Source organism: Nannobrachium achirus (genome assembly GCF_963921795.1).
Source record: "Nannobrachium achirus genome assembly, chromosome: 17".
NCBI lineage: Eukaryota > Metazoa > Chordata > Actinopteri > Myctophiformes > Myctophidae > Nannobrachium > Nannobrachium achirus.
Window position 1 is genome coordinate 25358424 of NC_137824.1, and position 15662 is coordinate 25374085.

Sequence of the window (15662 nt, forward strand, 5' to 3'; positions counted from 1 at the left end):
TTGATGATGATCAGTCATCAGTCTAGAGTACCAAATTTGGATTCACATCCTGAAAAAGTTGAGAACCACTGGTTTAATGGATGAAATTATAGTTACACCATTAAACCAACAATGGGATTTTTCATGAAGTAAAAGCGTGCAATTAAAATGTATCGTTTGTAAACTTTGGCAAAAGTTTCATCCATAATTAAAAATGTACCTTTTAACAAATTATGAATGTAGGCCTACTTTAGCTGCAATTTCAGTCATTTAATTATCTTACAATAAATGCGAAAGTCTCTGCAGTAAATTATTTGATATACTACATTTAATAACTACCCTTTGTTTAGCGATTTTCAAAATGTTCTTTTCATAGAAACAAATGTTGTATGGTCATGATTCACTGCCATCCTGGATGGCTTGGTTCTAGGCTTAACATAATTGTTATAAATATTTTTGTAAAAGTCTATGGGGAAAATGAATGACGATTTTTAAGTGGCACCAGTAAACCACTTCCGCTGCGATGCTCTATTTACATCGTTCCCGAGTAGGCTGGCACCTGGCTATACGCTTGGCCGCCCGAAGGGCAGATATCTCCATATATGGACATAAAAGGGACACAGACAAACAGATACAGAGATCTCCATATATGGGCATAACATGGGCGCAGAAAGACAGATATCTCCATATATGGGCATAAATGGACACAGGCAAACAGATCATCAAAACGGATCCTATGACAACAGGTATAATGGGGTTTGCATTAAAGGGCGGGGCATTCATTCCCTATTTACATTGTTCCCGAGTTGGCCAGGTCGCCCTTTGGGCCCTACTGCCAGATTATTTATTTATTTATTGGGTCTGGTGCCATCAAAAAGCGGCTTACCTTTGACGACGTTATAGTAGATAGATAGACTTTTTTTTTTTTTTTTTTTGATTGTGCAATAGTGCACTTTGGTCTGCCAGGCAGCAGAGGGCGGCATCATGCGAGAATGAATGTGAATTTGCCTGTTATGTGTTGCCGTACATTCAGACCAGTCACTGGCCACAGAGCCTCCGGGCCAGAGGAAATCAACAAGGAAGTGAATTGGTCTCCGTTGATGTTAACGCATAATGGATTTTTTACACCATCACCGCGGAAAATGTGTTTACAGTACACAGCGCCGCGACCCCTCATCAGCTTACAGTCATCAGACAAGGTAAACGAACGAACGCGAACGAGCGCCGTATTGGCGCGGAGGTCTCTTGAGAATTGGGGCGAACAGGAACGTCCAAAGCAGTATAAGAGTTAATGGGCTTAATTATGACAGCAACCCCCCCCCCCTCTCATGATGGCCCTCTGCCAATGAGCCTGTGCAGTGTGCATGTGCCTGCCCACGCCCTTCTTGCTATTTAGCCTCTTGAGCCCCAGGGCAATAGGTGTCGACCTCTGAACAGCTGTCAATAAATGTCAATAAATCTAATAGGATTTATTGACATTGTATTTTTCATCCATACATTACTCATACTAGAAGCTCAGGGGCCGGCCTATTCGTGAACGATGTAAATAGGGAATGAATGCACCGCCCTTTAATGCAACCCCATTATACCTGTTGTCATAGGGCTTGTTTTGACCATCTGTTTGCCTGTGTCCATTTATGCCCATATATGGAGATATCTGTATCCATCTGTCTGCATCCATTTTATATCCATATATGGAGATCTCTGTATCTGTCTGTTGGGCGGCTGAGCGTCTAGTCGGGCACCGGCCTACTCAGGAACGATGTAAATAGGGAATGAATGCCCCACCCTTTAATGCAAAACCCATAATACCGTTTTGACCATCTGTTTGCCTGTGTCCATTTATGCCCATGTATGGAGATATCAGACATCAGCTCTGCATACTATTTGCACAGGATTGATGTCAGAATGAGTCTGCAGAAGTGATGTCACAACGCGCTTGCCGAATCTGAAGCCGGTGGGACGAACGAAGTACGTGGATTTCATGCATGCACGCTCACAGAGACTTCTCGCATTTATTGTAAGATTACATTATTATTACCTTATTGTTAATCGTTTTTTATCATTTCTCACACTATACTTTAACATTACTAATATTACAGCACTACTCTCACTAAAACATCTGTAGAGTTTACAGTTTGGAATATATTCATACCTTTTTGCCTATCAATTGATGACACATTGGTGGACATTTTCTCAATTGACTATATATGAGTCTTGAGGCTCATTCACTACTCAGAATAGGTGGAGGTCTTTTTCAGTCATCTTTTCCAGGGTAAGTGGTCACAGCAGGACAATTTGGTGAGAGAAATGTGATGTTTTACACTGCATTCATGAATGTTCAGGGGTTAGCTGACATTTGGTGAGCCAAGTGTAGCCATAATCATTGTAGCTTTGTGTCCACACCTGTTCCAATTTGGGCACACATTTTAGGCAGATCTTCCCCCTGGACCCACCCTCCAAATATGGATGACTGACTTCTGACATCATAGATGTCTTAAGTCATAGACCACGAGATTGACACAGTATGTGCATACAGTATATGGACATTCCAAAATATGGGCTTAATATTGATGACATCAGGGATCTCCATATATGGGCATAAAAGGGACAAGGACTGACCCAGACATCTCCATATATGGCTACCGGTATTAACTATTTTACTGCCTAATTAAGGATGTTTTATTAGTGTGGTTGCCTAGGTGCAGCACATTATAGTACTATCTAGACCAGTGGTTCTCAACCTTTTCAGGCCGCGACCCCCAAAAGAATCATATTTTAACTGGGGACCCCGCCTCGCAACGCGAAGCGTTGGGAGCATGTAGATCTGCTATTGTCACAATTTCTGCCTCTAATATTTGACAATTTGGACAATGTTTAATTTGTCATTTTAGAGGTATTAAAAAGTCCTTAAATTGTAACTTTAGAAATGTGCAGATACTAGGGATGGGTATCGTCTGCGATACTTTTAATGGTATCGATTGCATGACGTCGATACTATCGGGTATCGGTTCACGCAAAAACTAACGATACCTCGTTTCGATACTCTGGAAGGCACCCCTGGCCGGTCGCATTTGTAACAGTTGGGCTACTGAGAGTTTAATGACTGCTTTAGTAGGCTACACTCATTACTGTGGAAAATAGCCGACAATAGCCTATAATGTTTATTATTATGATGATTATCCATCGTCTATACTCTCCGCTCCGCCACACTGTGTGATCAATTATCACCTCTGCGGTAGAGCAGTTAAACTTAAATAAAAAGTATCGAAAATTGTATCGAAAAGGGTATCGTATCGATTCCCAGGTATCGAAAAAGGTTTCGTATCGATTCAAAGGTGAACGATACCCATCCCTAGCAGATACCCTCTATAGTCTATACACTTAAACTTTATGTTGGTTTGTTTACTGTTGAGTAAGAAAACAACATTGCATATTGAGCTACTCATCTGGGGACCTCCTAAAATAATTTGGGGACCCCCCTGGGGGTCTCGACCCACAGGTTGAGAACCGCTGATCTAGACCATTCTGTGTAAAATCATAGCCAATCAGGAAGCAGCATCCGGTGACGTCATCCAATTGGGAAACTCTTGAAAAACACAGTGAAAAAGTTGAGTGAGAAACTGTGTTGATAAGCCAAAAAGAACTGCCAAAAGATTGAAGAATAAGAGAGGAACAGAGAGAGACTTGTGAATTCTTAGAGAATATCGTTCAAAGAGAACAGCCATCTGCATTACCCAGGTTTCAAGAACGAGGGAACACTGGCAAAGACATGAAAGAGGGGAAGTCGAGTGAAAAACCTGAAAAACCTTGATTGTGTGATTCCAGTCCATCTTGTATCTTTATTTAGTTCAGTAGTTCTCAACCTTTTCAGATTTCAACTGGGGACCCCCCCCCCCCCCACCCTGATAAAAGAAATGTAATGCCAACTCTTACAATTCCAATTTCTTAAGCTCTTGGAATTGTAGGAGTTGGCATTACATTTAGTTTGACTTTGATCTGTTCCATTGTGAGGCATTGAGAGCATGTTGATCTGCTATTTTCACAATTTAATATTTGTCAATTTTGCCAAAGTTTAACCAGAGGTACTAAAAATATCTTAAAAGCCACTTTAGAAATGTGCATGATATCCTGTATACACTTATACTGTATGTTATTTAATTAAGCTAAACATCTGGAGACCCCCCAAAATAATTTACAGGCTCTTACACCAGTGTGCTGTCACTGCACAGATTTTAGTGAACGGCAGATCTACAAACATGCTTAATCAGTTATTCGTTATGTGAAAATTATGACGTCTATCACATCTGACATCATACATACGATCCTTTTTATGCCCATACATGGAGATCCCTGTCTGAACCAGCCACAGAAATATGGGCTGTCTTCCTCCATATATGGGCATTCCCATATGAAGTTCCATTAGATATGGGCTTAATATTGATGACATCAGGGATCTCCATATATGGGCATAAAGAGGATTCTGTTCGAGTGGTTCCCATGACATCACAACATACAATCCCTTTTATGCCCATACAGTATGGAGATCCCTATCTGAACCAGCCACACAGATATGGATCATGTCTTGGCCATCTGGCCAGTGATGTATATCGATGACATCAGGGATCTCCATAATATATGTGCATAAAAGGGATTCTGGGAAAACCCATATATGGATGTGTCACCGTCACGGTGATGTCACCTGTGATATCACCTGTGATGTCACAAGGCTGTGATGCCTTGGAGAGTTTGTGGGTATAAATAGACGTGCTCTAGACTTGACTCAGTGAACTCAAGTTCAGTGTTTTTTAGCAGTTAACGGTTGAAGCAAAGATGCTTGTTTCCAGGATCTTTACCAAAAGCTTTGCTTTGGTAACTATGAAGTTAGCCCTACTCTGTGCACTACTGGTGTCCAGCACACTGCTGGTGGCCAGCAGTTGGTGTTGGTCATCCCCGAATCCGATCCCAGAGGAAGAGGGTGTCCTGGTGCTGAAGAAGAGTAACTTCGACGAGGCGCTGAAAGCCCATCCCAACCTGCTGGTGGCGTTCTATGCCCCGTGGTGCGCCCCCTGCAAGGAGCTGGCCCCTGAGTATGCCAAGGCAGCTGGCATGCTGAAGGCAGTGGGCTCAGATATCCGCCTGGGTAAGGTAGACGTCACAGTGGAGAAGGAGCTCCGCTGTAAGATCCGCTCCGATGTCCCGATGATCCCGACCATCGTGTTCTTCAAGGGAGGAGACAAGGAGTCACGCAGCGAGTACCTTGAGTACCGTGGTGGTAGGCAGGCTTATGACATTGTGAAGTGGCTTAAGAAACGCACAAGCCCTGTTGACATCCTGGCCGACGTCGCGCAGGCAGAGTTTATGGTCGCAAATGAGGTGGCGGTCATTGGCTTCTTCAAGGATGCCGAATCTGAGGACGCTAAGGTCTTCGTTAAAGCAGCAGAAGGCGTAGATGACATCCCATTTGGGATTACCTCTGATGACGAAGTGTACTCAAAGTTTGAGGTGTCCAAGGACGGTGTTGTCCTCTTCAAGAAGTTTGATGAAGGTCATAACACCTTTGACGGAGAGCTTACCGAAGCCAACCTCCTAGACTTCATTAAGGCCAACCAGCGTCCTCTGGTCACTGAGTTCTCAAGGCAGACTGTCCCTAGGATCTTCCATGGAGGAGTCAAGTCCCACGCCTTCATGTTCATGTCAAAGGCTGCTACTGACTTTCAGGACAAAATGGACCAATTCAAGAAGGCAGCAGAAGGCTTCAAGGGCAAGATGCTGTTTGTCTTCATGGACACTGACGTGAATGACAAAATGATGAAGACCTTTGGCCTGAAGAAGGAGGAATGCCCCACCATCCTTGTCTTCGCGCTGGAAGAGGAGAAGATAGCATACAAGATGCCCGAAATAGTGGCCATCACCACTGAAAACATTATCAAATTCTGCACACTACTCACCGAGGGAAAACTCAAGCACCAGAGCGAGGACATCCCCAAAGACTGGGACAACAACCCTGTCAAGGTCCTGGTGGGCAAGAACTTCGAAGAAGTCGTCTTCGACCCCACCAAGAATGTCTTTGTGGATTTCTATGTACCCTGGTGTGGACACTGCACACAACTGGAACCCGTCTGGAACAAACTGGGAGAGCAGTACAAGGACAGTGAGGATATCATAGTGGCCAAGATCGACATGACAGCCAATGAACTGCAGTCGATTGAGGTTCACTGCTTCCCCATGCTTAAATTCTTCCCTGCGGGAGATGACCGGAAGGTCATCGACTACTACGGAGAAAGAACCCTTGAGGGCTTCACCAGATTCTTGGAGAGTGGTGGCGAGGAGGGTGGCGTACTGGCTGAAGAGAACGAACATGACGACTTATAAGGAGGGCGGGAAAACAAAGGTCAAGGCGTGCCCAGCCTCAGGCACCTTTAACCTGGTCACCGACACCTCCTTCATGTCTCTGTGGACCTCCACCAGTACTATAGCAACCTTCCGCAGAAGGTATACAGTATGTGGACCATAATAGATCAAAAGAAGACCCTTGGTTGGCAAAGTAGTAAAGTAGCTGCCCACTACCGTGGAGGTTGTGGGTTCTAATCCTCCGTGGTGCAAAATTACATCATGTTGGGTCTAAAAAAAGACAGGGTCTAATAATGTCATGGCTACATGTTTATCTTGGACAAGCATATTATGTCAATCAATCATTGATTTGTATCTATAACTCAATTTTGGTCCACTACCATTGATTTAACTAACTAACTGTTAAATACTGTACATAAAAAAAGAAGAAAAAAAAAAGAAAAAAGCTTACATAGAATATATAAATGTGTGGGACAAAAAGAATGCACGGTCCAATAAAGGCATTGGTCGCATAAGTATCTCTGACTTAATTTTGATGATGATCAGTCATCAGTCAAGAGTACCAAATTTGGATTCACATCCTGAAAAAGTTGAGAACCACTGGTTTAATGGATGAAATTATAGTTACACCATTAAACCAACAATGGGATTTTTCATGAAGTAAAAGCGGGCAATTAAAATGTATCGTTTGTAAACTTTGGCAAAAGTTTCATCCATAATTAAAAATGTACCTTTTAACAAATTAATGAATGTAGGCCTACTTTAGCTGGAATTTCAGTCATTTAAATTATCTTACAATAAATGCGAAAGTCTCTGCATTAAATTATTTGATATACTACATTTAATAACTATCCTTTGTTTAGCGATTTTCAAAATGTTCTTTTCATAGAAACAAATGTTGTATGGTCATGATTCACTGCCATCCTGGATGGCTTGGTTCTAGGCTTAACATAATTGTTATAAATATTTTTGTAAAAGTCTATGGGGAAAATGAATGACGATTTGGCACCAGTAAACCACTTCCGCTGCGATGCTCTATTTACATCGTTCCCGAGTAGGCCGGTGCCCGACTAGACGATTGGCCGCCCGAAGGGCAGAGATCTCCATATGGGCATAAAAGGGACACAGACAGACAGATACAGAGATCTCCATATATGGGCATAAAATGGACGCAGACAGACATATATCTCCACATATGGGCTTGATATCTCCATATATGGGCATAAATGGACACAGGCAAACAGATGGTCAAAACGGGTCCTATGACAACAGGTATAATGGGGTTTGCATTAAAGGGTGGGGCATTCATTCCCTATTTACATCGTTCCCGAGTAGGCCGGCACCTGGCTATACGCTTGGCCGCCCGAAGGGCAGATATCTCCATATATGGGCATAACATGGACGCAGACAGACAGATATCTCCATATATGGGCATAAATGGACACAGGCAAACAGATGATCAAAACAGGTATAATGGGGTTTGCATTAAAGGGCGGTGCATTCATTCCCTATTTACATTGTTCCCGAGTTGGCCAGGTCGCCCTTCGGGCGGGCGAGCTTCTAGTTTTCTTAATGGGCTTAATTATGACAGCACCCTCCCCCCCCCCCCCCTTCTCTCTCATGATGGCCCTCTGCCAATGAGCCTGTGCAGTGTGCATGTGCCTGCCCACGCCCTTCTTGCTATTTAGCCTCTTGAGCCCCAGGGCAATAGGTGTTGACCTCTGAACAGCTGTCAATAAATGTCAATAAATCTAATAAGATTTATTGACATTGTATTTTTCATCCATACATTACTCATACAAGAGGCTCAGGGGCCGGCCATTCGGGAACGATGTAAATAGGGAATGAATGCAACCCCATTATACCTGTTGTCATAGGGCCTGTTTTGACCTGTGTCCATTTATGCCCATATATGGAGATATCTGTATCCATCTGTCTGCATCCATTTTATATCCATATATGGAGATCTCTGTATCTGTCTGTTGGGCGGCCAAGCGTCTAGTCGGGCACCGGCCTACTCAGGAACGATGTAAATAGGGAATGAATGCCCTACCCTTTAATGCAAAACCCATAATACCGTTTTGACCATCTGTTTGCCTGTGTCCATTTATGCCCATGTATGGAGATATCAGCTCTGCATACTATTTGCACAGGATTGATGTCAGAATGAGTCTGCAGAAGTGATGTCACAACGCGCTTGCCGAATCTGAAGCCGGAGGGACGAACGGTTCTCGAAGTACGTGGATTACATGCAAGCACGCTCACAGAGACTTCTCGCATTTATTGTAAGATTACATTATTATTACCTTATTGTTACTCGTTTTTTATCATTTCTCACACTATACTTACTAATATTACAGCACTACTCTCACTAAAACATCTGTAGAGTTTACAGTTTGGAATATATTCATACATTTTTGCCTATCAATTGATGACACCTTGGTGGACATTTTCTCAATTGACTATATACGAGTCTTGAGGCTCATTCACTACTCAGAATAGGTGGAGGTCTTTTTCAGTCATCTTTTCCAGGGTAAGTGGTCACAGCAGGACAATTTGGTGAGAGAAATGTGGCGTTTTAAACTGCATTCATGAATGTTCAGGGGTTAGCTGACATTTGGTGAGCCAAGTGTAGCCATAATCATTGTAGCTTTGTGTCCACAACTGTTCCAATTTGGGCACACATTTTAGGCGGATCTTCCCCCTGGACCCACCCTCCAAATATGGACGACTGACTTCTGACATCATAGATGTCTTAAGTCATAGACTACGAGATTGACACAGTATGTGCATACAGTATATGGACATTCCAAAATATGGGCTTAATATTGATGACATCAGGGATCTCCATATATGGGCATAAAAGGGACAAGGACTGACCCAGAGATCTCCATATATGGCTACCGGTATTAACTATTTTACTGCCTAATTAAGGATGTTTTATTAGTGTGGTTGCCTAGGGGCAGCACATTATAGTACTATCTAGACCAGTGGTTCTCAACCATTTCAGGCCGCGACCCCCAAAATAATCATATTTTAACTGGGGACCCCGCCTCGCAACGCGAAGCGCTGTGAGCATGTAGATCTGCTATTGTCACAATTTCTGCCTCTAATATTTGACAATTTGGACAATGTTTAATTTGTCATTTTAGAGGTACTAGAAGCTGGGCCGCCCTTCGGGCGGCCCAGCGTCTAGTCGGCGACCTGGCCAACTCGGAACAATGTAAATAGGGAATGAATGCCCCGCCCTTTAATGCAAACCCCATTATACCTGTTGTCATAGGACCCGTTTTGACCATCTGTTTGCCTGTGTCCATTTATGCCCATATATGGAGATATCTGTTATCTGTCTGTCTGTCAGCGTCCATTTTATGTCCATATATGGAGATCACTGCAGATATAGTTCTGGGTCCATTTTATGCCCATATATGCCCATATATGGAGATATCTGTCTATTTGCGTCCATTTCACGCCCATATATGGAGATCTCTGAATCTGTCTGTCTGTGTCCCTTTATGCCCGTATATGGAGATCTTTGTGATTCTGCGTAAATTTTATGCCCATATATGCCATTTGCGTCCATTTTATGCCCATTTATGGAGATCTCTGTATCCGTCTGTCTGTGTGTCTGTCTGTGTCCCTTTATGCCCGTATATGGAGATCTTTGTGATTCTGCGTAAATTTTATGCCCATATATGCCATTTGCGTCCATATAGTTCTGGGTCCATTTTATGCCCATATATGCCCATATATGGAGATATCTGTCTATTTGCGTCCATTTCACACCCATATATGGAGATCTCTGAATCTGTCTGTCTGTGTCCCTTTATCCATTTTATGCCCATATATGGGGGCATTCATTTTATGCCCATATATGGAGAACGCGCGTGCCCGTGGGACGAACGGTTCTCATATGGGGGCATTCATTTTATGCCCATATATGGAGAACGCGCGTGCCCGTGGGACGAACGGTTCTCGAGATACGCGGATTACCTACATACATACACACTCACAGAGATTTTTTGTTGACTCATGTGGCGTACGTGATGTCAGAGCCTTTTATGAAGTGATGTCACAATGAGTCAGAGCTTTCGCCGATTTCCTCAGAAACAGCCTGATGTCAACAATCAACCCCGCATAAGGAGATTCCGAACGTTTCGCGCCGGTTCGGGAAAACCGCGCGTCGGGTCGGGTCGAGACCCGGCACTGCACTCCGTGCCGCGGCGGGGAACGCGCGTGCCGAATCTGAAGCCGGTGGGACGAACGGTTCTCGAGATACGCGGATTACAGACACACACACACGCAGAGACTTCTCGCATTTATAGATAGATTAAAAAGTCCTTAAATTGTCACTTTAGAAATGTGCAGATACCCTCTATACACTTAAACTTTGTTGGTTTGTTTACTGTTGAGTGAGAAAACAACATTGCACATTGAGCTAATCATCTGGGGACCTCCTAAAATAATTTGGGGACCCCCCTGGGGGTCTCGAACCACAGGTTGAGAACCGCTGATCTAGACCATTCTGTGTAAAATCATAGCCAATCAGGAAGCAGTATCCGGTGACGTCATCCAATTGGGAAACTCTTGAAAAACAGTGAAAAAGTTGAGTGAAAAACTGCGTTAAGCCAAAAAGAACTGCCAAAAGATTGAAGAATAAGAGAGGAACAGAGAGAGACTTGTGAATTCATAGAGAATATCGTTCAAAGAGAACAGCCATCTGCATTACCCAGGTTTCAAGAACGAGGGAACACTGGCGAAGACATGAAAGAGGGGAATAAAGAGGGGAAGTCGAGTGAAAAACTTGAAAAACCTTGATTGTGTGATTCCAGTCCATCTTGTATCTTTATTTAGTTCAGTAGTTCTCAACCTTTTCAGGCCGTGACCCTCAAAATAATCAGATTTCAACTGGGGAACCCCCCCACACACACACCACCACCCTGATAAAAGAAATGTAATGCCAACTCTTACAATTCCAATTTCTTAATCTCTTGGAATTGTAGGAGTTGGCATCACATTTAGTTCTGTTCCATTGTGAAAATAGCAGATCTAAATGCGAGGCATTGAGAGCATGTTGATCTGCTATTTTCACAATTTCTGCCTCTAATATTTGACAATTTTGCCAATGTTTAACCAGAGGTACTAAAAATATCTTAAAAGCCACTTTAGAAATGTGCATGATACCCTGTATACACTTATACTGTATGTTGTTTTATTAAGCTAAACATCTGGGGACCCCCCAAAATAATTTGGGGGCTCCCTGGGGGTCTCGACCCACAGGTTGAGAACCACTGATTTATTTCACTGGGGACTGGTAGAGGATTAGTCAAGTTTCAAAAACCTTTTTGGCGACAATACAGAGGGTTGCCTCTGTACACTCGCAATTCCCCGAATTGCATCCTTTCTAGTTAGTCTGTTCCCAGCCATCAAAGTAGCTTACCTTTGTGATTTTATAGAAAAATATCCATCTATTATTATCCCTTGTCCCTTGTTTTCACCAGTTGTAGACATAGAAATAGAGAAACTAGATCGTCCTGATTTACACTGCCAGCCAAATCCAGCCTGAATCAGATCTGTGTCACATCAAGATTGGAATCCGATTTGCTTACATTAGTCTAAATGCAGACATGAAAATCCGGAGGTGGTTAAAAAATCTGAATGCAGTAACCTGATCTAACGAACCAGGTCACATATGAAACGGTCCACTGATGTCATTACAGAGTGCGAAAATTGAAGTTTGAGGGTACAATGAAATTAGAACAATAGTTCAGCATATGTTTTACACTACAGAAGAAATGCAGAGCAGCATTCAGTGGACAGAGGGAGAAATGTAACATCTCCTAGCACTTTGTGGGGATGCCTCAATACATTTTCCATGTACATTTTCCTTATGAAGACACAAGGTCCTATCTGCAATGTCAGATGACATTTTTAAAATTGAAAAAACATAAAGAGAGAAAAGTCATGATGCCTACGTGGTAACCATGCCAACCAATGCAGGTATGCCGACGCACGGCTGCATTGCGTTGACATTGTTAAAAACAGTCTGAACACACAGATCAGATCTGGTCACTTGCAGTGTGAACAGTCGAGCCAAAGGATCAGATTTGAGAAATAAATCAGATTTAGGCTAGATTTGACTGCAGTCTAAATCCAGCCATCCAGGGCTGAAAAAACAAACAGAAAACAAAGTGATCCCGCCACCGTTGTTGTTTATGTCTGCTCAACATTTCAGAGCAGCGCTGCTGCTGCTGCTGTGAGAACGGGAGACACCCGCCCCTCCCTCCATGTGCTCAGTCAGGCTCTGCTGGGGAAAAGACCAGTGCTCGCCATGGCGGAGTGAGACTAATGACGAGCGCTCATCAAGGCAGAAAAAAAGAGTCAATGTGTTAGTGAATACATGTTCCCCATTGACTTGAATGGAAGTGTGCAAGTGTGCCTCACGTCGCGGCAACCACACTTGCAATTTCCAATTGCATCTTTCTATTTTCAATTGCTTTCAAAGCTGTTTTGAATATACAAGTAAATATATTTACACTTGTTGTGCTTATTTGAGTGTAATGCCTTCAATGTGGCTACAAATAGGCCCCTGAATAGTTATATTAGCAGTCTAAAAGCGCCACATTTTGCACAGATGTAGCCCAGGGCTTGCTCTAATGATCTAGCTATGGCGCCCGAGTCGGCGACCTTCGGGGTCACCACAGCGGCCAAATCAAGTTGGGCTCCAATCGACTTTCTATAAAGGAGGAAAATAACCAGAAAAACATTTTCTTTTCTGGGTATTTAAGTATGTGAGGGGTAACCCTAACTAGGGGTTTGTCACGATGCTGAATCCATTGCAAGCATCTGTTTTGCACAAAAACATTCCTTGGGCTACAAATGGCCCCAGAAAATGCCCACAAAACTGTGAAAAGTGATGACTCATCACTTTTCATCACTAAACCATCGTTTTCTGGGGCCATTTGTAGCCCAAGGAATGTTTTTGTGCAATGACTGAGATATACACACATCTCCATATATGGGCATATCTGTCACATCAGCAGTGAAAGGTGTCAAACAACAAACTTCTATTACACATTTGAAAACAAAATGTGAAATGGGACATTCTACACAATGAGTACTTTCTGCATGATACCAATACATACTTGTCTATAATAAAAAGACAAGCACATACAAGGAATGCAGTTTAATTGTAGAACTGTGTGTGTGTGTGTGTGTGTGTGTGTGTGTGTGTATCAAAACAGTACAGCCTCTGTTGGGTCATATTTCAATGTCGTCAAAATCTGTCTACGACAAGATGGTTGCAATAATATTCAAAATATGAAAACAAACATGGTTGCAATAATACTGAAAATAAACAAAGTATTATGCACCATCAACTTGCAGACACCTTTTCTCTTTAACTTACATTCTGAACATAACCGACCTGAATAACTTTTTATGAAATAAAAACAAAACAAAACAAACAAAAAACTGAGTTCAATGTTCTTAAAACCCACAGACACACTTAAAAATAGCCGATCCACAAGCTCACGACTTTTTTTTTCACAAAACTCTAGTTGGATCAAGTAGGGCATTGATCCATAAAAAACGGGAAAAAAACGGGAAAGTATACCGTGTCATTTTAGATTCCGTTTTTGCGTTGACTATTCAAAAATAGCAGATGTACAAGCTCAGCTGGGAGCTTCTACTGTACATCTGCTGTTTTTGAAAAATAAAAAAATAGATCTTGAAAGTGAGAATTATTGACTGTCATTTATAGAATCGGCCTCAGGTCTTAACACTAATAGTGCCTCTTAATCTGAAGGTTGCTTGGTGCCTCGGTGCCACGCCGTTTCCTCCATAGGCCGCCGCTATTATTTTGAAGGGCTGGAAGGGGGTTGTTTTAGTTTTTTTGGATTATCACTTGACGGCAACGATTACGTCATCTATGACAGTGTGAGCCCAGAAGAGAACATGGCTGCGCCCAGCGTTTGTGTACAGTACTGGAGAGTGGAGACCATCCTTTGTATAAGAATGTCCCTTTTGGAGAAAATGAGGTCTCTTTATGGGCCTCTCAATGGATTTACTATGGAGGACGTTAACTTCGCGTGCACGCCCGACGTGCGTTGTAAACAAATCGCGGACATTACCGATGCGGGCGGGACCGGAGCGACGTACAGTAAGTAATAATATCTTTACTGTATATACAGTAAGATTGACAGTCCTCACCGTCAACGGCGCCATGGTATTAACCCTTTCAATGACGGTGAGCGCCGTCTACAGCAGCAGAACAGTTAATTAATGGGTTAATTTACAAAATGGAAAATAAAAACAAACTTGAAATATGGAGATATAAGGATTCTGTCTGACAGCGACGCAGTGGTGACACATTTTTAACAATGGATTTTTCAAAACTTTTCCATAACTTAAATAAATTTCACTCTATTTCCAGGCCTATTATAGCAGTCATACGCTGCAACCGTGAGGCTCTTACACCAGTGTGCTGTCAATGCACCAAGACACCAGATCTACAGGCTAACGACACGTTGCAACGCGTTGTTAGCTCGTAGATCCATTCTTTTTTTGTCGCATGACATTAGGCCGCACAAGCTGCGTCTCATGCAGCAAAGCACTACATTTTACCATGTTCAATATTTCATGCGTTATAGCCTACATGTGACAATAGTCAAAAACAATATATACGTATATACTCTATTTATATACAGTACATATCCAAACATTTGGTTAACCCATTAAAACCGGGAAAGCATCCGTTTCAATTTAGATTGTTGCGTTGGCCATAAAAAAAAAAAAAAAAAAAAAAAGATGTACAAGATCGCACCCCTTCACTTCGTGCCGCAAGCTTTCCAAGGTCTACTCTACTGCAGAGGCTGCTTCAGATCAAACAGTCCTGTTCCTCCTCGCACCACCTTCCCCGCCACCAGACAGGCCGACGGAGACGACAGCTGCTCATGAGAACCTGGCGAGACAGACAGGGGAGACACAGAGAAAACAGTTTAGACCTGAAAAATACAACCAAAAAAAGTCATCTAAATTCGAATGGTTTTCTGAAAAACGTGCGTTTCTTTATCTGTAGTGCTCAAGGTTTTTAATGTCAAGGACCCCTAGAGTTATATGTATGGCTGCCGACCCCATCTCGAAATATTATGTATCAGGGACCCCCCAAAAGCAAATATTTGAGTTTCAAATATTTGCTTTAAAAAAAGATGCATTCAAAGATTTGCAAAACATTTCACGATTTTTCAAAAATAGCAGATCTACAAGCTTGCTTGTATATGTACAGCTCATCCGCACTGCCTGCGATGTGAGCGTCGCAAAGAATGAAA

General features: G+C 42.6%; 2 protein-coding genes across 2 annotated transcripts in view; one reads left to right on the forward strand and one right to left on the reverse strand.

Moving 5' to 3' along the window:
• Positions 1-4857: 4857 nt before the first annotated feature.
• On the forward strand, positions 4858-6354 carry LOC308302383 (protein disulfide-isomerase-like; the record flags this gene model as incomplete). Its single annotated transcript, XM_080746636.1, has 1 exon — positions 4858-6354. The coding sequence occupies one exon, from the start codon at positions 4858-4860 to the stop codon at positions 6352-6354; it is 1497 nt and encodes a 498-aa protein (XP_080602762.1).
• Positions 6355-13588: 7234 nt separating this feature from the next.
• Positions 13589-15662, reverse strand: part of polr1a (RNA polymerase I subunit A) — a 76973-nt gene continuing 74899 nt past the window's right edge. Inside the window, exon 38 of the mRNA XM_080746637.1 lies at positions 13589-15295. Within this exon, the coding sequence (XP_080602763.1) occupies positions 15195-15295 (101 nt within the window). The 3' untranslated portion in view covers positions 13589-15194. The remainder of the gene's footprint in view (positions 15296-15662) is intronic.